The following is a 26,377-nucleotide window of genomic DNA, read 5'->3' as shown; positions in this document are numbered from 1 at the left end:
TGGTTGGAAAAATAAGTCACATATTATACCTCTAGAAGTCCTCTGAGTAGTAAAAATCGTAAATCTCGAAGTATATGGGGAGACATAGTGGGGGTATTTGGTTCTGTCAATTCAATTAGTAATAGTGTTCAAATGAATCAACTAAGCGAATATATTCAGTGGGTGGGAACAATGGCTGGGAAAGGACTCACTGAGGCTATTCAGGGTTCTTTGCATATTATAGCAGTGGGTCAGCATCATAATAATGCTGCAAAGGAATTGGCAGATGCATTAACAAAATCGTCTAATTTTGAGATGCCTTGTGCGGTGTATTTATTTTTAGCTCAGAATTTAAAAGATCAAATGGTAGAAGATATTCAGGTTATTCGAATGGGTCAAGTTCCTGAGCGAATAGCAGAATCTTTATTTGTGGTTTTTGGTAAACAACTTAATTTGACTTCTGCTAAACATATTCCATTAGTTAAAATCGCCATTAATGAAGATTCGTTGTCAGGTTCTGGAATATTACCTTTGATTATGGTATGGCCTCAATATGGGAAACGCAATATTATGACAGTTAGGCGATTCCAATCAATGGGTGTCAAACAAGGAAATTCAGTAATTAGATTAGGAAGAAATGGATATTGGGCTGAAGGTAAAACACCAATGATTTCTACCACAGACTGTTGTGTTGAGGAACACGAGTGGGTAATTTGCTCATGCTCTACAATGTTTAGTCTATCTCTTAATGGTTCTGCAGTCTGGGAAGTAGTTCCTTTAGATCAAGCCACAGGTGCATGGCAGGTGTCAGAAGCACAATGGTGTATATTACATAATGGAATAAGTGAAAATATGATATATGGAGGGAAGTTGTGTCCAATTCCTCCTGATCCATTTTGCCTTGAGATTCTCTATCCTCTTCACTTGGGTGGAATTCATGTTCCACATGTGCAATTGTTGCAGTTAGAGCCGCAATGGTGGAATAATGATTTAGTAGAGGAAATGAATTATGAACTCTTTGAGATGGTTAGAAGAGTTAAAAAAATTGTTAAAGCAGCTCAAGAGGAGGGAATTCAAGCAATGGGTCATGTAGTCGTAGCAAATGGGGTAGCTAAATTTATAATATGTTTTACTAGAAGGAAAAGTACCAAACCTGTTAAATTGATTATAACTAATCAAATGGATAGAACTATGAATGGGACATACAGAGTGAAATAGGAGATTTTACACATACTACACAACCACATAACAATGCACACTCGCTTACTGATTTTCAACCCTAAGGGATAGGAACCTTTAACATCATTTATTTTGTTTGTTGTTTTGGCCGGGAACTTGGGGATATAAATACTTATTAAAAAGTTAAGTATTTAATGGGCGAAGGCACCGGTGAAGATTTATTAGTTTTTTTCTTTTCTTAGATGATTGGGGTTCATTTTAAATGCTTACACATAGTCGTTAATTGACACATAGTATACGGGGACATACCATGGGTTGGGGTTCGTTGTTATTTGTTTTGTTTTCTTTCCTTTCTTTTCCCATTCTTCTGTCCTGTCTGACTATCTCTTGGTCTGCATTTTCTTCTCCTACAAGACAAAGACAATATGTAAACATTGTAAGAAATTAATGCCATACACCTCTGCTAACACGACCACCATGCAGAAGCACATCGAAAAGAACCACAGAGATTTACAGAAAGCTGCGAAAACGGAGAGCAATTCAGTTCGCATGAAAGGGCAAACAACGATAGCAAATGCCTTTGCAGCTAAACTTCCAACGTCAAGTGCAAGAGCCACCACAATAACGAGAGACATCGGCGTTTTTATTGCTGCTGATATGAGGCCATTTTCTGTGGTGGAAAATCTGGGATTTCGGCGTCTCATCCGCACACTGGAGCCAAAGTACGCCATTCCGTCACGCACACATTTTACGCGCACGGTGGTCCCGACCCTCTACAACGAGTGCAAGGTGAACGTTGTACAGACACTTAAAGATGCAGAAACCATTGCCTTAACTACTGATGGCTGGACTTCTAGGTGTACCCAGAGCTATATCACAATTACAGCCCACACGATCAACAGTAAATGGGAAATGGTAAATTTTGTGCTGCAGACTCGCCCACATTACGAATCCCACACAGGGGCGAACATCGCTGACGTTTTACAAGCAGCTGTAACTGACTGGAATCTTAGAAAGCCAAACCACGCCATCGCTATTGTGACAGATAATGCTCGTAATATGGATGTGGCTGTGCGCGAGGCAGGATTTGAGCCCCACATCAAATGCTTTGCACATACAATAAACCTTGCTACCCAGGCTGGCCTCGGTGTTGCGCGCGTCGCTCGTTTGCTCGGGCGTGTGAGACGTGTAACTGCTTTTTTTCACCGGAGTTCTACAGCTGCTGCGTCATTGACGTCTAAGCAGAAGCTGCTAGAACTGCCACAACACAAATTAATAATGGACGTCACTACGTGATGGAACTCAACTTTGGATATGCTCGTTCGTTACTTGGAGCAGCAAGCTGCCATAGCAGCAGCGCTCACCGGCCCAGAGGTAAGACAGCATGCCCGTAACATTGATACACTGGATACCTGCGACATCGTGAATGCCGAAGACCTTGTAAAGCTTCTGAATCCTTTAAAGACAGCTACCACAGTCTTGTGTGAAGAGAAGACTCCCACAGTTTCTCTCATTGTACCATTAAAGAACATGATTGAACAAAGCATGGCACCAAATGACAGTGATTCCCCCACTGTGACTGACGTGAAGAGAGCAATCCTCACTAATATTTCAGGGAGATACAGTGGGGATGTATATAACTACCTGCTAGAAAGCACAGCGCTGGACCCAAGATTCCCGACTTTACCTCAGCTAGACCATGACCAGCGTGAGGCTGTCTTCCAGAGTATAAAGAAAAGGATTGAACAGTTGCTGCAAAATCAGGTAAAATTATTTTTAATAGCTTTTCTCCTTTTTGTGTGTGTGAGAAATGTTTTCTTTCTTGAACATTTAAATTACCAAAGTGTGTGTGTGTGTGTGTGTGTGTGTGTGTGTGTTGAAAGGGAGAGGGGGACTGCTTTGCTGCTTATTAAGGTTAAGCCAGTGTTTCTTTTGTTAAAAGCCCACAGATGAGACATCAGCTCACTGTTCCACACACTGGAGAGATGGGGCTCTTGGAGCTGAGGGTGGACCCGAGTCAGAAGAGACAGAACCTGCTACCAAGAAGACTGCACTTGAGGATCTACTAGGGGATGCTTTCTCTAAGACAGAACAGTCCAGCAAAGGGATTGAGAGGGAAATTAAACTTTACAGAAGCATCTATCTCACTCAGTTGTTGCCCCCTTAAGTGGTGGAGAGAAAACAGCTCCAAATATCCTTTGCTGTCTCCACTTGTCAAAGCATATTTTTCCATCCCTGCTACCTCTGTTCCAAGTGAGCGTGTCTTTTCAACTGCAGGAGACATAGTTACTGCCCAGAGGTCACAATTGTTGCCAGAAAATGGTGATATGCTAATATTCTTAAAAAAGAACATGTCCTTATCCTAGGCTGTTTTGTGTATTTAAAGGAGTAGTTCACCCAAAAATGGTCCCCATTGACTTGACCATAGTAATATTTTTCCTACTGTGAGAAGTCAGTGGGTCCCATTTTAAGGGTGGACTGCTCCTTTAATCTTGTAGCTGTTTTTCATGCTTGAAGAAACAAATGTTCAGTATTTCTTTGCACTTTAAGTTTTAATACAGCACTACTGGTTACAGTATGGTTGCTGATATTTGTGCAGGTATATTTGTTATTTATTTTTATTTATTCTGTTTACAATTGTTGTTGCACTTTAAGTTTTAATACTGCACTACTGGTTACAGTATGGTTGCTGATATTTGTGCAGGTATATTTGTTATTTATTTTTATTTATTCTGTTTACAATTTTTGTTGCACTTTAAGTTTTAATACTGCACTACTGGTTACAGTATGGTTGCTGATATTTGTGCAGGTATATTTGTTATTTATTCTGTTTACAATTTTTGTTGCACTTTAAGTTTTAATACTGCACTACTGGTTACAGTATGGTTGCTGATATTTGTGCAGGTATATTTGTTATTTATTTTTATTTATTCTGTTTAGAATTTTTGTTGCACTTTAAGTTTTAATACTGCACTACTGGTTACAGTATGGTTGCTGATATTTGTGCAGGTATATTTGTTATTTATTTTTATTTATTCTGTTTACAATTGTTGTTGCACTTTAAGTTTTAATACTGCACTACTGGTTACAGTATGGTTGCTGATATTTGTGCAGGTATATTTGTTATTTATTTTTATTTATTCTGTTTACAATTTTTGTTGCACTTTAAATTTTAATACTGCACTACTGGTTACAGTATGGTTGCTGATATTTGTGCAGGTATATTTGTTATTTATTCTGTTTACAATTTTTGTTGCACTTTAAGTTTTAATACTGCACTACTGGTTACAGTATGGTTGCTGATATTTGTGCAGGTATATTTGTTATTTATTTTTATTTATTCTGTTTACAATTTTTGTTGCACTTTAAGTTTTAATACTGCACTACTGGTTACAGTATGGTTGCTGATATTTGTGCAGGTATATTTGTTATTTATTTTTATTTATTCTGTTTACAATTTTTGTTGCACTTTAAGTTTTAATACTGCACTGCTGGTTACAGTATGGTTGCTGATATTTGTGCAGGTATATTTGTTATTTATTTTTATTTATTCTGTTTACAATTTTTGTTGCACTTTAAGTTTTAATACTGCACTACTGGTTACAGTATGGTTGCTAATATTTGTGCAGGTATATTCGTTATTTATTTTTATTTATACTGTTTACAATTTTTGTGCAATTACTTGCCTGTGATTTTGTGGCAAAACATTATGCAGTGTTTACTGTTATTATTACTGCATTAGGGCATATTGCATAATATACTTTATTAAAAAAATTTTATTTGTTTCAAAGTCTCGTCTCGTCTCGTTCTCGTGAACCCAGTCTCGTGTCTCGTCTTGTCTCGTGAGATAAGTGTCTCGTCACACCCCTAACAATAGTCTATTCTAGAGGTCATAAAAGCATGGATAAGCTTTTCTTGCATCTGATGCAGACAGCATATGGCGTATTTTTTAGATATTTCTAAGATGGAAGAATGCTGTGCGGCAGACGTTGGAGATAGGACTATCGAAAGATAGATTGCTGTCGAACATTACGCCTAAATTCTTAACCGTGGAAGATGGCACCACCGTGCAGCCATCTATGGACAACTTGTAATCTGACATATTATGTTTGTAGCAATTTGGTTCAATAATAAGTATCTCAGTCTTATTGGAGTTTAGCATAAGAAAGTTATGTGCCATCCATAGGGTTGGGTACCGTTCACATTTTTACCCGTACCGGTTCCGATACCAGTACCTGGAATTCGATACCGGTACCCAGCGGTACCTTTTTCGGTACTTTACTCAGACATAAGTGCCTTTTGGTGGACATAATAAGCCCAAACCTCTCGTTTTCAACATTTTGTTATTTATTTCAAAATGTTTAATAATACACACAATCTTTACTAAAAAAAAATCCCTATAACATCCAGGGCATATATCTTACATATAAATAAATAAATAAAATATATAAGTAAGACAAATCAATTAACATAAATGTCATAAAAGCAACATAAAAGTAAACTTTTATGTAGAAAACAACACTAGCAGTTGTTTTTTTTTTAGAAAAATCAGCATGTCAACGTTCTCAGGTAAAAGCCATGCCAGAGCGAGTGTTCTCTACAGCAAGGGACACAGTGAGGATGTAGAAGAGGACTGGACACAGATACTTTTTTGCCAAGCTGGCCAGCATTGGCATTTGGTCCGCATGTGGTTGAATATCCTTCTCTCCGTCCATTTATCTAATCTGAGGTACTGAGCACAAAGTTGTTCTCTCAGGTACCGAAATTGAGCACCGATTGATTTTATGTGAATCGATACTGGGTAGTACCGACGCAATTCGGTCGGTGCCTATAAAAGTACCGAGTTCGGTGCCCATCCCTTGCCATCCAGTCCCTAATATCACCAGTCTGTTAGCTTAGCAAACTGGTGGGTTTCGCTAGGATGTGAGGAGATGTAAAGCTGGGTATCATCCGCATAGCAGTGAAAACTTATGTTATGTTTCCTGATAATGTCTCCTAGAGGTAACATATGTAACGAGAATAGGATAGGGCCTAAAACTGATCCCTGTGGTACGCCGTATTTAACCGGGGAGTGATATGACTCATTTACATAAACAAAGTGATAGCAATTGGTTAGATACGATCTAAACCAGGCTAACGCCTGACCACTGATGACAACATAGTTTTCTAGTCTATTGAGTAAGATTCTGTGATCTATTGTGTCAAAGGCTGCACTAAGGTCTAGTAATATAAGGATTGAGATTTCACCACGATCGCATGTTAATAGGAGGTCCTTTGTAACTCTAAGCAGCGCTGTCTCTGTGCTATGGTGGGGCCTGAATCCTGATTGGAACTTTTTATATGTATTATTATTCGCTATGAATGTGCGTAGCTGGCTTGCCACTACTTTTTCTAATATTTTAGAAAGAAAAGGTAATTTGAGATTGGTCTAAAGTTATTAAGATCTCCCTGGTCAAGGTTTGGTTTTTTAATGAGCGGTCTAATAACTGCTAGTTTGAAAGCTGTTGGAACGTATCCTAATTCTAGAGATGAGTTAAAGATATTTAGTACCGTGTCTGACACTACATGAAATACCTCTTTTAGTAATTTTGTGGGAACGGGTTCTAGTATACAGGACGATGATTTGGATGACGTTACTAATTTAGAGAGCTCTTCTATTGTAGTAGGTTTAAATGATTCAAGATGTTCGAATGGTAATTTAGTGGTAAATGTACTATTGGGTATAGTGGTGGCTGCTTGCGTAGTTTCTATGTTTTCCCTAATAAACATAATTTTGTTATTAAAGAAGTTCATGAAGTCGTTACTATTGTGTCGGAGTTTACTAATGGTTTCATTACAGCTAGTTAAGGCAGAATCCAAATCATTGGTTATAATTTTACTTGACCTATCGGCAGCCTTTGACAAAGTCAATTATTAAGATCCTACTTGCCACCCTATCATCGCTAGGGATCACGGGTACTCCCCCTCTACTGGTTCAAATTATATCTCTCAGAGATCCTTCAGGGTGTCATGGAAGGATGCACGGTATCAGGGATCAGTGCTTGGTCCACTCCTTTTTTCCATCTACACAACATTCTTATCATACAGGCACATGGCTTCTCCTACCACTGCTATGCTGATGACACACAGATCTTTTTCTCATTTCACCCTGATGATCCCACCATTGCAGCATGTATTACAGCCGGTATTCTGCCCTCACTGTTAGACTCAGACACAGCTATGCAGATAGATAAACTCCTCAACAATTGACAGGTGTGATGTCCTTTTATTCATGTAACCTTCAATTACTGACAGAGTGAAACTACAAAAAGAAACAAATAAACAGCATGTAGACTGTATTCTAATGTATGTTCACATGTATCTATGCAAATCCTGGCTAACATTCATCAAAACTAAAAACTATAAAATATAATCTTGTTTAAAGCTGTAGTCTACGATGTTGAAAATCGGTCTAGAAAGCCTGAGACGTTTAGTAAGTTTTAAAAAACTCATCCCGCCCCTCTGTGCTACCTGATCCCTCCCCCTGGGAAACGACCTGAACAACGTCACTCATTCAAGCTGTGATCACTGGTAGTAAACATCAGAACAGAGATTTACCGAGCAGTAAACACATAAAGGCTTGAAGGAATGAACAATTACAATTATGATTGTAATTGACGTTATTTACTTTCACAACAACGTTTGGCATACGTTTCCCCTCATGAGCTTCAAGAAATGACTTTATAAATATAATTACTTTGGCCCGTGATACGCGATGTTAAACGGCTAACATTCCAATGCCGACCGGCAGCATGGACATGTTGTCAGACTGATAATATCATATTTATGCAACACCTTACACAATCTTTGTAAATATAATTATTTTGACCCGTGATATGCGATGGTAAACGGCTAACATTCCGATGCCGACCGGCAGCATCAGCATGTAGTCAGATTATAATACTATTTATGTAACACCTCACACAATCTTTGTAAATATAATTATTTTGACCCGTGATACGCGATGGTAAACGGCTAACATTCCGATGCCGACCGGCAGCATCAGCATGTAGTCAGATTATAATAATATTTATGTAACACCTCACACAATCTTAGTAAATATAATTACTTTGACCCGTGATACGCGATGCTAAACGGCTAACATTCCGATGCCGAACGACAGCATGTACTCATAAAAAGATATTTATGTAACACCTCACACAATAAAAGTATAAATAAGTGCGTACCTGTTCAACAAAAGTCTGCCGTGTCGGCGTCGGTTTTCAGCCTCAAATCTCCCTGAAGCTTCAACGGTCAATGGCGGACCATATATTGATTCTATTTAGAGTCCGGCGTTTTTCAAATTTTTTTAACCTCTGCTCTTTCTTCAACAGACTTCCTTTTTCTTCCAACCTTTACTGTAGGGACAAGCAGGGGCTGCTTGCTGCTGTCGTTTAGTTTTTTTTCCATTAGTGAGAAGGTGCTGCTTCGCTAGCTACCATACACTGACACAAATTTCATGTCGCAGGCAGGAGAGGGGCGGAGTGGTGTGCGATGGGGTGGAGACGCGAGCACGAGGTGGATTTTCAAATGTAGCAGGGATTGGATGAGAGCAGTTAACCAATGTAAGCTATCCGGCCGGACAGTTTACATTGGTCAACTTATCTGCTACCATACACCCAATAGACTGAATGGATTTTTTTAATTCTTTTTTCTCTTCATATTGTTAGGATGTTACTGTAGAACCATAACCAGCATCTAAACGAGGTTATTAATAATGAACAATCTTTGAAATCGTAGACCATAGCTTTAACATAAATGTTCACAAATATTGTCTTCAAGGCTCATATTAAACATAAAATATTCACAAGCAATGCTTGATGTAAGACAACAAAAAAGGATGAATGCAGATCACATCAGAAGTGGAGTTTGCTATCAGCCATATTTCAACATGTGCTGTTTTTCTAACTCTCATGCTAGTAAAGGTTAAACACAACACTTGTAACAACTACAACGCCTCCTACTGGAGGGAGAGAAAACTACTCCAGCACACTTCCCGCCTGACGTCCATAGGATGTCACCCTTAATTTTTAGCAACGTTGGCTTCATTCGTTGGAGTTGCGCAGCAGAAGTACGGTCTCTGTAACTGGTCTCAAGAAAGTTTTGCACGTTCCCCCAGAAGCAACTTTTATCTCTACCTTCCTGACTTTTCCATCTTGACTGGGGAAGGTATTGATCACAACTCCCATGGGCCATTGGCATCTTTTGGCTTGGTTGTCTTTTAGAAGTACAAGATCTCCTACTTGTAGATTTGGCCTGTTTGTCTGCCATTTTCTTCGATCTTGCAATGTTGGCAAGTATTGAGTTCTCCATCTGTGCCAAAAGACATTAGAAAGATGCTGCACTTGTCTCCATTGGCGTCTGACTTGTCAAAGCTTCCAGGAGGGATAGGTGGATGAGGAGTGTAGCAGTCTTCTGGGTGAGGAGTGTAGCAGGTGTAAGAATGAAGGGACAGTCGGGATCAGATGAGACAGGAATGAGAGGTCGAGAGTTTACGATGGCGGTTACTTCTGAAAGAAGGGTAACGAGAACTTCATGGGTCAGCAGCTGAACTGAGTTGGTAGTTAACATTGAGTCAAGAATACGCTTCACAATCCCAATCATGCGCTCCCAACTTCCTCCCATGGAAGGGGCATGAGGTGGATTAAAGACCCATGTGCATTCATTCTTGTCCAAGAAATCTCGTATCTCCGGGTTATTACACTGGTTTGAGGTTATACCAAGCTCCTTGCATGCACCCAGGAAGTTGGTTCCGCAATCAGACCTGAGTTGCTTTACTGGTCCACGAATAAAGATGAAACGTCGTAAGGCGTTGATGAAACTGGATGACTCCATTGACTCGATTACCTCGATATGGATGGCCCTGGTACCCAAGCAGGTAAAAATGACGTCCCAACGCTTACTATTGGCAAGACCTCCACGTGTTCGACGAGAACTGATAGCCCAGGGTTTGAAGACATCAACGCCAACGTAAGTAAATGGTGGGTTGACAGTTACGCGATCAATTGGTAGGTCGGACATCTTTTGGGTTTCTGTGTTCCATCTCAGTTTGCGACATTTGACACAACGGTGGATGATGGAGCTGATGCAGTGTTTTCCGCCAACAATCCATAATCCGGCCCTCTGTGAAATGCCGCCCCTGATGCTGTACTTGTTGGTGATAATGCTGTACCAGTAGTGTACTCACGTGATGCTTTCCTGGGATGATGAAAGGATGTGCTTCATCATTTTGCATGTCGGCTTGTGAAAGGCGACCTCCAACTCTAAGGCAGTCAGCGTCATCTTTGAAGGGCGATAGGTTTCTGAGTGAATTTTGCTTTGGCATCTCTTTCTGGGCTTCGATGCATGCAAAGACTTCAGGATAAGTCTTGTGTTGAACACAACTCAGAATAACACTTTTTGCTTTCCCATAGTCCCCTGGGGTGATACTTTTGCAAATATGCCATCCTTGACACTTGCTTCCATAAGTATTTCCCTTGTAGCATCTGGTGATATGAACGAGTCTTGCTATTGCTCTAAGCAGTGATGTCCAAGTTGAGAAGGACTCAAAGCGACTTGGATCTAGGAAAGAGTCTGTGAGACAAGCTGCAAAGGCTGTCACCGTAGGGCGAATCTCAGGGTCAGAGTCTGGACTGAGTAACTCAAAACAGGACTTGGTCTCTTTTGCGTGCGCTTGTAGCAGGAAATCTGGTCCTTTGAGCCACATGCTGGACATCAAAGTGTTTGCTGGAATGGACCTGGAAGCTACATCGGCTGGGTTTAAATCTGTCTGCACGTAGTTCCATTGTTCTGGGCTGGATGATTTTCTAATCCTTTGAACTCGATTACACACGTAGACATAGAATCTTCTGGATTCATTTTGTATGTATCCAAGTACTACCTTGCTGTCTGTGAAGAACCTTGTACAATGGAATGGAACATCGATCTCCTCTGAAATCAAGTCTGCAATCTCGATGGCAAGAACAGCTGCACATAATTCCAGCCTCGGAATAGTTATCTCTTGTTGTGGGGCAAGTTTAGCTTTGCCAAACACAAAGCCAAGCTCGCTCTTGCCTTCTGTATCTGTGACCTTTGCATAAGCTATGGCAGCAATAGCTTTGGTGGAGGCGTCACAGAATATACAGAGCTCCCTTTTGGCTGCACCACAGAATGATATGGATGTATACATTCTTGGTATTCGCACTTGTTCAAGATGCTTTAGGGATTGCTTCCATGTACTCCATCCATCTCGCATTCGTTCTGGAAGTGGGTCATCCCATTTACCTGCATCCGTTGAGAGCTCTCTCAAAAGGGATCTGCCTTTAATGCTGACCGGAGCTGCAAAACCTAGAGGGTCATACAAACTGTTAATGATGGAAAGTACCCCTCTACGAGTGTAGGGCTTTTCAGCAGTAGACACTTGGAAGGTGAACTCATCTGTTGCAATGTTACAGCTTATTCCAAGACTCATTTGCATTGGTGGACTATCTGCTCCTAGGTCGAGATCTTTCAGACCCTTTGGAAGATCCTCCTTGGAGAATGGTTTCATTACAATGATGTCATTAGAGGCAATCTTATGCAGCCTTAAGTTAGATGAGGCCAGGGTTACTTGAGCCTTCTGAATGACAGAGATGGCCTCAGTACTCGATTGCAGGAAGACAAGCCCGTCATCGACATAAAAATGACGTTCCACAAGATGTTTTGTTGTATTGTCTCTTTTCTCTTGATCTTCTGATGCCCTCCTAAGTCCATAGGTCGCTACGGCAGGCGATGGGCTGTTGCCGAAGACGTGTACCGTCATTCTGTACTCCACTATTGGTTTTTCCACGTCGTTATTCTGGTGCCAGAGAAAACACAAAAAGTTCCGATGGTCCTCCCTGACCTCAAAGCAATGGAACATTTGCTTTATATCAGCTGTTACAGCTACCTTCTCTTCACGGAGCCGCATGAGCACTCCCAGCAGGCTGCTGTTGAGATTCAGACTGGTAAGAAGTACATCATTGAGGGACACTCCTTCATGTCGTGCGCTAGAGTCGAAGACAACCCTTATTTGGTCCAGCTTGCGGGGGTGATACACTCCGAAGAAGGGATGGTACCAACACTCTTCTTGTCCAGTAAGGGGTGGCGCTATTTCCGCATGGCCATTGTCGAAAAGGGTTTGCCTAAATTCCTGGAACTGACATCTCATGTGAGGACGTTTGTTCAGCATATGACGAACTGAAGCTAGGTGCTGCACGGCTTGCTGCTTGTTGTTGGGAAGGAGTCGCCTTGGTGAACGAAAGGGCAGCGGAGCAACCCAGCTATTTGTATTGGCCTGATAGACTTCCTTATTCATTATCTGCATGAAGGCCATTTCTTCTTGAGAGTAACCAGGTCTTTCATCCAAACTTGTTTGTTGGAACACGGTTTCTCCAATAGACGTGTTCTTAGTATGGTTTGAGAGACTGAACTTGTTGTGGCTTCGTGGGATGATGCGTTCCTTTACTTGGATAAAGTTTTTGCATGGAAGGAAGTGACTCGGGCGACCATTGTCCAAGATGTTTGTCTTGAAAACGCTGGCCTGTACGGGTTTGTGAGCTCCGCCTAAGCAAATGTTTCCAATAATCACCCATCCTAGAGCTAGCTTCTGAGCAAAGGGTCCATTGCGTTGATCAAGAACTTTGTGTGCTTGAATAACATCCCTACCAATGAGAAGCAGGATCTTAGCTTCAGGATCAACATCTGGAATGTCGGATGCAATGTCTTGGAGGTGGGAATGGTTACGAGCAGCTTCAGGTGTAGGAATATCATTGCGATTGTCCGGCAGCATGTCACATTCGATAAGTGTTTGGAGCTTTAGGCATGACTTGCGATCAACTGATTAGACGATGAAGTTATCTGCTCTCCTCCCCGTAGCTTCCTCCAGGCCTGCAGAGGTTCTCAGCTTGTACGGGAAACAGCCTTTGGTGATGCCAAATGTATAGAAGATTAAAAATCTGGCAAGTGACCTGTTGCTTTGGTCGTCCAAAATAGCGTAGGTTTTGAGTTTCTTCTCAGGGAAGCCCTGTGGATAAATGAATACAGGACTGATCTTGCCGCATGAGTGACTTTCAACTTCACTTCCACAGACTTGTGTACATGTAGACGTGGCCATAGGTAAAGCTATATTGCACTCCCCGCCGTTGTCGGAAGCAGGCTCTGTGGTGGTTGCCCAAGGTGCAGGACCAGGATGAAGAGCAGTAATGTGTGAGTTGGAGCTACCCTCGGCACAAAAGGTCTCAGCTTTACATATTTTTGCCTGATTATTAGTAGATGCGCAACATCGGAAACATATCAGATTCCTCTTCAAATAGACCTTACACTCTTCTAAAGGCATTTCTCTGAAAGCTCTGCATTTTTTAAGCGCATGAGGTTTCTTGTGAATTGGGCATTCTTTATTTGGGTCATGGATGTTTGTTCCTGCTGTTGGATTTGGCTCAGTGCTGACCACTTCGGTCCGGATGACTGAGATTGCTTCTCTCTTACTCTGCTGGTCCTGAAACCTCATCTTAGTGGGTACAAGACCAGGCCGCGCTGAATGCTTAAAGCTTGGGTCATTATCAGCAGGGAATCAAAAATGCGCAAAGGCGACAAATGCTGAGAATGGTGGAAACGACACAGAATGCTCCTCCTTGTATTTAGATCCATACGTCATCCAATTTTCTTGCAAACCGAAGGGTAACTTGTCCACAACAGGATGAATGCCCCTTGCAGTGTCGAGGTACAGTAGGCCTGGGATATAGCCTTCATCCTTTGCAGCATCTATCTCTAGAAGAAGATCCTGAAGTTCTCTCAAGAGGTATGGGTCTTTATTGGAGAGTCTTGGAAAACGCTCAAGTCTGTCGAGTAGCGCCTTCTCCAGGGCTTCAGGGGAGCCATAACACTCATCCAGTCTTTCCCATACTTTGCCCAATCCTTCGGAGGGTCTGTTAATATACACTGCTCTCAGACGCTTTGCATATTGAACGGACTCTGTTCCGAGCCATTTGATCAACAAGTCAAATTCTTCGCTAGCAGACAGGTTCAAATCATCAATAACATTGTTAAATGAAGATTTCCATCCCCAATAGTCACCTGGCTTGTCGCTGAACTTTCTGAGGCCACCAGTGAGCAAATCACGTTGTGCTAGAAACCTGCCTATATTAATCATGTTGCCATCTTGTGGAGTGAATCCCGTACTTTGACGTGTTACCGGGATTGTCTTCGGGATTCGCTCCGAAGACATGCTCCGAATGAAAGTTTCTGCAAAGGAACGCTTTGGGAAAGTTGGGGAACACCTTTACGTTTGTCTGCATTCGGGGGTAGATGGATGTACCCTGTGTCCGTAGACTGGCCTGGTTCTTGTTTTGGTGGCTCGTATGAGACATTTGTTGCTAGAGTATCATTGTGCTCTGTGTTGCCAAATGGACTTGAATTTGCCTTTAAGATTAATTGGTGTTTTACATAGTCCCGAGTACGTTCCGTGGAATCTACTTTCACTGACCCCAATGCAGACTCTTCTTCAAGATCAGTGGCTGCTTTCTCAAAGACATACGCCTCAGCTTGTGCGGCCTCTGCATCGCACTGCTGTTGTAGTGCTTCTAGTGTAGCATCCAGGCGTACCTCTTCTACTTTAAGCTCTGCTTTCTTAACTTTCATTTTGATTTCCATTTTTGCAAATTATGCTCTTGTACGAGCTGCTTCAGCTTTAGCTCGAGCATTGAGAGCGGCTATACTGGCAGATGATTTAACTGAACCTTTAGAGCTCTTGGAGTGCCGTGATTTCTTGGAGCAGCCGGATGCTGCGTTTTTTCTCCCTTCTTCAGACATTATTGATTATGCTGAGGCTGATGTAACATCCACTGGTTGTCGCGTAGATAGGTTGCTTTTTCACTATTCTGCCCTCACTGTTAGACTCAGACACAGCTATGCAGATAGATAAACTCCTCAACAATTGACAGGTGTGATGTCCTTTTATTCATGTAACCTTCAATTACTGACAGAGTGAAACTACAAAAAGAAACAAATAAACAGCACATAGACTGTATTCTAATTGTATGTTCACATGTATCTATGCAAATCCTGGCTAACATTCATCAAAACTAAAAACTATCAAATATAATCTTGTTTAACATAAATGTTCACAAATATTGTCTTCAAGGCTCATATTAAACATAAAATACTCACAAGCAATGCTTTCTGTAAGATGACAAAGAAGGATGAATGCAGATCACATCAGAAGTGGAGTTTGCTATCAGCCATATTTCAACATGTGCTGTTTTTCTAACTCTCATGCTAGTAAAGGTTAAACACAACACTTGTAACAACTACAACGCCTCCTACTGGAGGGAGAGAAAACTACTCCAGCACAGCCGGCTTAGAAGACATCTAAGCTTGAATGAAGAAACACCACCTCCAGCTTAACCTGGTTAAGACAGAGTTGCTTATTTTTCCAGTACAACGCACACTACAGCACGAGCTATCCATTAAACTTGGCAACACAACCATTTCTCCTTCCAAAATGGCAAGAAACCTTGGTGTAGTCTTTGATGATGAACTGTCTTTCTCTTATAACATTGCAAAGTAATGTGCCGTTTTGCTGTATACAATATTAGAAAGATACGGCCATATCTCACAGAGCATGCAGCACAACTTTTGATTCAGGCCCTTGTAATCTCCAGGCTGGATTACTGCAATGCTTTTCTTGCTGGCCTTCCTGTATGGTCTATTAAACAACTCCAATTAGTTCAGAACGCAGCAGCTCAACTCATCTTCCAGGAGCCCTAAGGGCTCATGTAAAGCCGCTCTTCATCTCTCTTCACTGGCTACCAATTGAAGTGCGTATCAGGTGCAAGTCACTACTACTCACTTACAAAACTTTCACTGGGATTGCACCAGCATACTTTCACACCTTCATACATTCCTACACACCATCCAGAACCTTACGTTCAGCAAATGACCGGCGGCTTGTGTTACCTTCACAAAAGTTAATTTTCCTTCACTTCTCCTTGCTGGTTGAATGACCTTCCTATTACAATCCGGTCTGCCACATCTCTTAAAATATTAAAAAAAAACAATTAAAAATCCATCTCTTCTAAAAATACTTGACATAGATATTGACCACATGTCTTTTTCTTCTCCTTTTTTTTTACTAAATGAGGCCATAACTCTAAAACAAGACTAATAAAACCCCATATCGGGCTATTAATTACCAAACACAGAATTAAAAGTAAAAGATAAGTATTGCATAATGTTATGACTTGCTCGGCCCTCCTACTGAGGATTCTGAGGAAGAGTGCGTCGAGTACAGGAGTAGTATAAAGTCTAGACCGGCATCAGGGAGATGGCTCTTACATCCCTTACTTACTCTACTTATTTTTAAAAAAATAATGAAGCTCACAGATAAGTCATTTGTAAAAAGTAACACAATATTCCAAAACAAATTACAGTTTTTCCTTTAAATTTCATGGCAACTGTTTTTACTCTCATAGTCAGTGCCCATGTAGTCTTCTGCAAATACCTTCTGTAAATATGTTTCACCCTTGAATGTTAAATACAATGTTAAAAACTATGTAACCATCTAGGGCTGTGCAAAAACATTGATACAGCTAACTATCGTGATATCTACTATCAATATTTTAAAAACTATCTAATCCCTCTGTGTGCATCCAACGACCTCATCTGCCGCTGCTGTAGTTGTCACTGTCCAGTTGTCTGCCATATATGGCCATTCGGCCAATGTCTCAGAAGTTAGAGGGAGTAAGAAAATGGCAGAAATTTTAAAAATACCTGTAGCTTTCAAAGAGCTGCAGGTGTTCAGCTCTATTTTTTAAAATTTTTGATAATAAAAGAAAAAGTATTGCAATGTATCGCAACATGCAACGCACCGTATTGCATCGTGATATGTATCATATCATGAACCATGTATAGTGATACGTATCGTACCGAGAGGCCCTTGCCAATACCCAGCCCTATAACCATCTCATCATTAAATAAATTTTGAAGCACAATTTAAGACATACAGCAGGGAAAATAAGTATTTGACACATCAGCATTTTTATCAGTGGGGAGATTTCTGGGTGGCTATTGAGGCAAAATTTCCGCCAGATGTAGCCATTAAGCCAAGTGTTGAATTCATACAAAGAAATCAGATAATTTTAAGTATACAAGTTGAGTCATAATAAATAAAGTGAAATGACACACGGAATAAGTATTGAACACATGAAGAGAACAAGGTGCAAAATGGCATAGAAAGCCAGGAGATCACCTGAAAACTGTCAGTATTGAGAGAGAAACCCTGCCCCCTATCAGTACTAATTGATATCAGCTGCTTTAGTCCTAAATTATGGCCTATAAAGGCTTCTCATTACCCAGGAGGCACACAGGAAAGACTTCATGATGGGTAAAAGCAAAGAACTCTCTCAAGATCTTCGTAATCTTATCGTTGAAAAGCATTTTGGTGTAGTGATGGGAGAAACGAAGCTTTTCGAAGCTTCGAATCAATTGAACTAATTGCTTCGAAAATTGATTCAGCTTTTCGAAGCAGTTCGAAACACCACACACGCTGACGACCCCTGCTGGTCAAAATAGTGTAAAAGCAGATATGTCCAAACATTTTACACTTTTTTTTACAAAATAATAGCAAGATTTTGATTAAAATGTGTTTTAAAAAATTATTTAACTTAATTATGACATAATTTAAAGTGTATTATGTGTTTTTTAGTTTTATTTAGAGCAAAAAAAATCATTAAAACTAACTAACCTTTTAATTATGTACATTTTTGTCATTAAATCTGTCTATAAACAAAAAGTAGACAAAATGGTAGTGTTATTAGTCCGAAGGATAAATGTTTTGATGAACTTGCATAATAAAACTGACCCGAGTTCACCGAAACATGTTAGACACTCGTCATGTGATCAACTCCCTCTAGTGGTGAACCATCGGTTTTTCGAAACGTTTCGAAACAGTTATGATGTAATGAAGCCTCGTTTGCTAAAATCACGTGACTTTGGCCAGTTTGAAACACGCTCCGAACCACTGATTCAAACAAAAGATTCGTAAATGTTTCGAAGGCTCATGAAGCAGTGCTTCGAAAACTACCATCACTATTTTGGTGGGAATGGTTATAGGTGCATTTCCAGAATGCTGAATGTTCCTGTGAGCACTGTGGGGGCCATTATCCGGAAATGGAAAGAGCATCACTTCACCATAAACCGGCCACAATAAGGTGCTACCACTCAGGCAGAACTTCAGGAAGACCTTGCATCAGCAGGCACTGTTGTTTCAAAGAAAACTATAAGCAATGCACTGAACCGCCATGGCATCTAGGGCTGCACGATTCATGCTAAAATTTAAATCACGATTTTTCTCCATGGGAATTGAGATCCCGATTCTCTTACCCAATTCTTTCTTTTTTACAAAAACATTATGCACTTAACTTAAAATAAATGTGCATTCAGTTATAATAACGTGTCTTAAAAGTCTCTTTTCCTTATTTTAGACCCCTAAAAATTTAGAGTAATTTAAAATTTGTTGGCTGTTAAATAGCACCTGTGCTTGTTGTACTATTAAACTGGTCAACCTTAAAACTTTTAAAACACTAAACCTTTAAAAGACTAATTGATCAACATTTTAAGGCATCAGAGAGAAACACAGACATGTTACAATGTTCCCCTTGTGATAAAAACTCTTTCTAATGAGGAACTTATGGCGGTGACACAGAGGCCGTTTCTCATCCTGAAGGCTGGAGCCTCAGGAGGTCACATTTCTAAGCTGCGCATCATAAAGACTGTCTAATTTCAGAATATTAACAATTAACGTTATAAAGTTGACTACTATTTTTAGTTAATCATAAATTGTTGAAGTATGTTTATGACTTGCTAATGTGATGCTTCGTTAACTCAAATGAACCAGGCTTGAGACGTGAGACGTGTATTGGCCACTTGTCCTAGATGTAAAGTATATGACGACACAATAATGCTGAAAGTTGGGTAAAGGATACTGATCTCATTATCACGTTGGATCAACATGTCTTTCAGTTTTTCGCATTCTGCATGTGTTTTACAGTTGTCTCCGTCCGACACGTCCATTAAAGGAGTACTGCTGCCATCTCCTGCCCAATTGTGAGCAACTGGTCTATCTTGCAATCTTGCCTAGAGAGAAAAGAAACATTTAACCATGGTGGTAAGATGTTTTGATACATATTTATACGTATATGTGACCCCGACTGAAAACACGGCTAAAGTCACGTAATCGAATTATGATATTTAGTCATGATGACCATAAAATTACAAAGATTTGTGTTTATTGCTCTGAATAACAGATTATAAACTAAGCCTTCAAGATACAATACTATAATCTTAACCAGTTAAAAGTCAACCCCCTCTTTTGAAAACCTCCAAAAAGTCATACCCAAACAAAATTAGATCCATTTCATGAAGCCTTTGCACTAAAAGCATAGGTTTGGTTTCATTTCAAAGCAGACACCTGAAGGTTTATTGTAAAGACTAAATTCTTTTTTGTGTTAATAAAAACACTAGTTATGAAACTTTAAAAAATAAATTTCTAATAACTTCACAAAATATATTTGATACATCTTTATCAAAAATAATAGAAATAGTCCCTAAAGCAATCTCGAAATGCACTGTAGCTAAAGCTACAGGTCTGACCTTATGATATCTTTAAAACTCTGAATTGTATGAAAGGTACTTTAAAACTATGTCATTAGGTATTTTTTTTAGAAAAATCTCAGAAATGTTAACATTTATTTACTCACATCTCAGGCTTCACTTATGAATGAACAGACTATTGAAAATGTCAGTAAAACAACACCAGTGGCTAATATTGCTGTGTTTGGACTAAAAATTTTGAAATTTGAGGTAAACATATAAAATCAATCAATATTTCTCCAAACATGCATGCATTTGAACCAAAAGCCTCGAGGGAAATTGTTTTGTGAAGTGCTTTCATGACGACCAGGCATTCAATTTTTCTCAATGAATGCTACTGAGGGACATATTTTATTTTACAGGTATGAACTCCGATTTTCCTTTTCATAACTTGTGACACAAATCAAAGCATTACTGTCACTATAAGATTTTCTAAATGAACTAAATGTCAAATACAAATGCTGGAGCCGTAGACCTTTCTAATGATGTATTGTGATTTGTTGTGATTTCTAATGATTTGTTAAATCTTTTACATTAAATAAGTAAACAATAATGATTATGTCCTGGTCATGACATTAAACTGATCCAATAAGGTCTAGTTGGAGTAACATACCAGAGGATCACAGATCAATATGGTTATGGAGACCAACCTAGTGTAACTATTGAAGTACCTGGGCAGCAGCAGTGTTACTTTAATCCCACTGTGGCAAGTACAAAGTTCTACTCTGGAAAGGCTGGTGGGGACAAGACATAGGCAAGTAAAGGGAGAGGCCTTGAAAGGGTAAATCTACTGTGCTCCACGCTTGAGGACCAACGACCCTTTATGGAGTAACCTAGTAAAGAATACAATATGAAAAAACCACAACACAATTCAAAAGATGCTGGCACGGTCGTCACCCAGTCGAGAAGGACTGCGGTGGTAGGTTGGCCACTTTGCCCACCATTGGTTACATCAAGTCAGCGAAGAGTGGCAACATCAAGCAGTTCAGTGTTGCTACCTATAACGTTAGAACCTTAAACGACACCATCTGTAGCGAAACAGGGGTGATCATCACGCACAAAGTTGATCGAATCATAGCCGGCTGCGAGAAACATCACATCGACCTCGTAGCACTTCAAGAGCACCGACTCCGAACACCCGACTTAGTGGGTTATAAGAAGTACAGCAGCTGGACGATGGCTCATACAGATTCATTGGAAAGCCATGGATCAGCCTTGTTATACAACAATAGAATTGCTCAGTCGATCATCTCTGTCACCTCTAAATCAGAGCGTATAATTGCCATGCATTTAGAAGGCAATCCTAAAATGTGCTTTGTGTCCGCATATGCCCCGACAGAGACATCAGATTCTTCAGTAAAAGACATATTCTATGATGATCTTGAAGAACTGATAAAGTCAATTCCGCCACACACGGTCACCATTCTTGCTGGTGACTTAAATGCAAGAATTGGTAAGGACAGACACGACACCAATCCTAGAGTGGTAGGCAACTTCAGCTACCACGCAATTTCGAACGACAATGGTCAAAGACTAATCAGCATGTGCGAGTTCCTAAGTCTGCGCCCAGCGAACTCTTGGTTCCAAAATCGACCAACGAGACTGCGCACATATAGGAGCCCAAAAGGAGACTTCGCTCAACTCGACCACATTGTCTTCAACACCAAGTGGTGGAAGTCAGTCAAAAACTGTCGCGCTTACAACACCTGCGCCATTGGGTCAGACCATAAGATGGTGAGCGCCAAATTCAAACTGGCACTGAGAACAGCCAGAAGCTCACCCATCGCCAGGTGCACCTTTCAGAATGATAAACTGAAAGACGCAAACATCCAAGCGACTTTCGACCTGGAACTTCGTAATCATTTCACCACTCTTCTTGACGAGTTGAGTCAACCTGAAAATGCCCAGGACCTAATACAGCAAAAAGCTGACACACTCAACACTGCGCTGGTAGCAGCGAGTGAAAGGGTCCTGGGCAAAAGGCCGAAGTCAAAACACCCGAGCTGGGTCAGCAGCTCAACGTTGCAGCTCATCACAGAAGAAGAAGTGGCGAAAGACGATTTCAAGCGAAATCAAACAAAAGAAAAGAGAGATCAGTGGAGAAACAAGCAGTCGAGTGTCAATAAAGCTTTCGAAATTGACGAAGAGGCATTTTTCAACACTCAACTAGAAGCTCTCGAACTGGCAAATAAAAAACACGAGAATTGCACAATGTGGACTCTAATCAACAAAATCTCACAGAAGCCGCAAAATGCTGCAGCGAGCAAAGTTGAATGCTTGATGGCTCTCAACCAAACTCAAAGACTGAGCTCATTAGCGATTGGGGCAAGTACTTCTGCAAACTCCTCAACAACAAGAGCGCGAAGGTGGAAACGGTCAACTTTCCAAAACCAAGCCCAGATATCGCTATTTCAACAATGAGTCCAACACGAGAGGAAGTGGTGAGAGCGATAAAACAGCTTAAGCGGAATAAGTCGCCAGGATCCGATTATGCAATGACTGCAGAAGTCCTCAAAGATGGTGGAGAATTCATAGTACATGAATTGCACAAACTCTGCGAACTCGTTTTTAAGCATTGCTGCGCACCAAAACAATGGACGTCGAGCTTAATCATCCCACTGCCCAAGAAGGGCAACTTACAGCTAATGAACAACTTCAGAGGAATCAGCTTGACATCCATCGCAGCAAAAACATACAATCGCATTCTCCTCAACCGCATCCAGAATCCTATCGACAAGCTGCTCAGAAACAACCAGGCGGGCTTCAGGAGCGGACGTAGCTGCACACAGCAGATTCACATCCTGCGAAGAGTCATCGAAGGAGCAAGAGCACAACTACTACCGTTGTACATCACGTTCGTCGATTTTAAGAAGGCTTTTGACTCGATAAATAGACCTATGATGTTCGCAATTTTGAGACACTAGGGCATCCCACAAAAGATCGTTGATGCTATCCAAGTCTTGTATGATGGATCTACGAGCCAGGTGTACTTGGAGGGCCAGCTTTCAGAGCCTTTCGTTGTCACAACTGGAGTATTACAAGGTGACGTTCTAGCTCCGTTCCTATTCATCATAGTAATAGATTACATCTCCAGGCTATCTGCTGGAAACTTCGGATACCTTACACATAAAGGTCCTCTGCCCAGGAGTAATACGAGACCACAACGCAGTACAGCAATAGCCAAAGAATCTAGAGTAGAACACAAGCTTAACGATTTAGCATTTGCCGACGATATTTCACTCCTGGAAAATGATTTCGCTAGGGCACAACAACAGCTAACCCAACTACAACAAAAAGCTGGCACAGTTGGACTAGAATTAAATGAGGAGAAGACTGTCCAAGTGAAAATAAATGCTTCTAGTGAGAACGAACCACATCTACTAATAAATGGAAAGGATGTTCAAATCGTCAACGAATTCAAATATCTTGGATCCTACATCATATCGACGGAGAAAGATGTCAAAAATCGTATCTCTCTTGCATGGGTGGCCTTTACCAAGTTAAAGAAGCTGCTCACTGCTCCACCATCCAAGCCAATGATGGAATTCAGGACTCGGCTCTTCAATGCAACTTGTCTATCTGTATTACTTTATGGCTGTGAGACGTGGGTTCTAACGAAAGCACTAGAGGAAGACCTGGATGTGTTTGCGAGAAAGTGCTATCGAACCATGCTGGGAATTAGACAAGCAGACGCCCATATGACAAACAAGGAACTCTACAGACTGACCAAACAATGTCCAGTCAGCGTGACCATCCGCAAGCGACAACTAGAGTTTGTGGGCCACTGTCTTCGTATGGAAGAGAGTGAACTAGCCCACATCTATGCCATCTTTCACTCAGAAGTCAATGATAAGAACAAGCGAGGAGCACCACGCTTAACTTTCAGACACAAAATTCGGAGCTATATTGACCAATATAACAAATGTCAAAAAGCCCGGAATCAAATGGCTCTCCCCCCAGCGAAGAGCAGTCATTCACTCACCCAAGTCGAAAGGGAAGAGGAAACAAAAGTAATCATCAGCATCGCCAAGAATAGAAAATTGTGGAGGCATATTGTCGAGCTCCATACCAGGGGTCCCGACCAATGATGATGATGAATGATCAGCTACATTCGCTGGGATCGCCCATGATCTTTGTCCTCTAACTGGTTTTAATCTTAATAATTTATAATTTTATTGACACCGTTTTATTATTTTGTGCAAAAATACCTGAACTTTGCATGCTAAAACATTTATTTTAATCATCTGTGGGTTCATTTTAGACACAGACACCTTAGATCTCATTTATAAAACTGTGCATAGGGTCCTTACTAAAAGACTATGTACGCACAAAAGCCAAAAATGCCATACGCCAAAAAATATTAAGACTTATAAAACAAAGTAATGTTCCCTTTATAAATCACAGATCACCTGCAAGGGTGCGTACATGAATCATCCTCATTTAACCGGGTTGAAATTACTTTTACGGCTGAAATGTCACCAAATCCTGATGAACATTGTTTTCTTTATGTTTAAAATGTGTTTTATTGTCAATATTTACACCTGTATGTTGTATTCACACCATGGTGTTAATACCTGTACTGTCACTTTAAGAGGTTGCAGGCTTTGTGCTGTCATTTAAGGAGGTAATGTATTATTTTACTCGTCAGTTTTAAACACTTATTTTCGTTTTTATGCAAACTTTGTTTTATGCCTGTATAAATGTTAGTTTTGAGGTTGTGAACATGCAGTTAATATGTCAATTGATTATAAACCTTGTAAACTGACTTTTTGCAAGCTTTAAAATAGACCTGTTTCCACATGCTAGTCTACAGGGTTTTCTGTATGTTTATCTGCTAACAGGAGCTTGAGATCTGTGTGCTATGTGGAGGAGACTGCATGAGACTGCAAGAGCCTCATGTATTTTTTTGTTAATTTGTACAGCTATGTGTATAATGTTCATTATAATTAATCTCTACATTGAGCATTTTATAATTGATTTAGTTCATTTTCACATTTTTATTTAAAAGTATTTTTGCTGATAATACTAAGTTTTATCAGTTGTGTATGTATATGCAGTTTGCGCCAGGCAGGCTGAGAGGAGGAGCTTGAGATCTGTGTGCTATGTAAAGGAGACTGCATTTGACAGAGCCTCGTGTATTTTTTTGTTGTACAGACAAATTCACTGTTCCGTCTTCATTAAAAGAGTAACCAGCAGTCGGTTGTGGTTCGGGTCTTTTCTTCATTCATCGCAACAAGAACACAACGCAGAATATACAAGGGTTAATGGACGTGCATTTGACCTAAAATAAAACTGTTAAAGACTGCACGCCCATAACACTCAGATCCCACCCTGCAAGCCCAATCTCCCATTTTTTTTGTAGATCACAACCTTTCCGTGGGAACTGGTGTACGCATGCTTTCAGTCCCGTTTTGTGCATAAGCACACTTTATAAATGAGACCCCTGATGATTTTCTATCATTTGGTTTAGGAACCTCTTTTCTATCACTAGACAGTGAAGACTGACCATAATATCTAATCGCACTAGCGACAATCAGGTCACTGCCAGGCAAGGCATGACATGGGTTCATAGTTCTGTGCAGATGTTTTTTGTGTCATCACTGTAGTTTTAGGAACCGCTTATCTGTTTTGTAGCTCAACTTCCAAAAAGATAGCCACCCTGATTTAATTACATTTTAAAACTGCTACATAAAACACAGATTTTAGATGCTGGTGCTTGATAAATTTTGAATCTGAATATGACATGTCAGCATCTATAAAGCGTGTATTTAACATGAGAATTTAAAAACAGCTGATTACTTGAATTATTCAATTTCAGTGGAAATGCCATCAATTTTGAAATAACTGATTTTATAGAGGATTGCTTTGAGGAGTAGGATGACACTGATTAATTTTGAGACTCAAGTGTTAACTTGCAAGGTAAATTTTTAATCCTAAATTTACTCCAAGTAATTTTTTAAATATTTATTAATTAATATATTAAATTATCTTTTCTGCTAATATTTTATTTGACTGATAAAGTTATATAAATCATTTCAGTTGTTGCTCTTGAGGTACTGTACATTATATGTTTTGCCCAGTCAGAATTTTCACTGACATCCCAACAAAGTAAAATATAAAATACAAATAAAATAGGCCTAATCTATAGGCTATTTGTTGTTTCTGACATGTGTAACCCTAATAAATATGAAACCTAAGATTAAAGGTGCCAAAGGATGTGTTGCCATAATATGTTAAATTGTTCTTTGATAATTACATATTTCATGACCGCGGGAATTGGGGGTGTTGCGGGTGCTGCAGCACCCCCTATTGGTGAGAGGGAGATTTTTTAAAGTAAAAATATTTTGCACAATTTATATATTACTTATGAATATTTTAGTAAATTATTTTTGACACACGTAGGTTATTGTGTGTATTTTGGATTTTAATTTCATTACTGTCTGTGCCTACCCATCTCTGTGGCCTCATCCGAGCGCACTTTCTCCGCCTTGCGTCTTTTGAAGACATGGGTACGTACACAGTAGGGGAGAGCGGG

The 26,377-nt window shown here is 40.2% G+C and overlaps 1 protein-coding gene across 5 annotated transcripts in view; it reads right to left on the bottom strand.

Moving 5' to 3' along the window:
* kif6 (kinesin family member 6) overlaps nucleotides 1-26,377 on the bottom strand; it is a 283,602-nt gene that overhangs the window by 138,366 nt on the left and 118,859 nt on the right. For all 5 annotated transcript variants that reach the window (XR_012370505.1, XM_073869458.1, XM_073869455.1 and 2 more), the window contains one exon: nucleotides 19,176-19,326. Coding sequence is in view for 4 of the 5 variants with exons in the window: in XM_073869458.1 (XP_073725559.1) it covers nucleotides 19,176-19,326 (151 nt within the window). In the remaining variant the exon portion in view is untranslated. The remainder of the gene's footprint in view (nucleotides 1-19,175; nucleotides 19,327-26,377) is intronic.

This window comes from Misgurnus anguillicaudatus, chromosome 7 (genome assembly GCF_027580225.2).
Source record: "Misgurnus anguillicaudatus chromosome 7, ASM2758022v2, whole genome shotgun sequence".
NCBI classification, from domain to species: Eukaryota; Metazoa; Chordata; class Actinopteri; order Cypriniformes; family Cobitidae; genus Misgurnus; species Misgurnus anguillicaudatus.
This window is presented reverse-complemented; position numbering and strand designations above follow the sequence as displayed.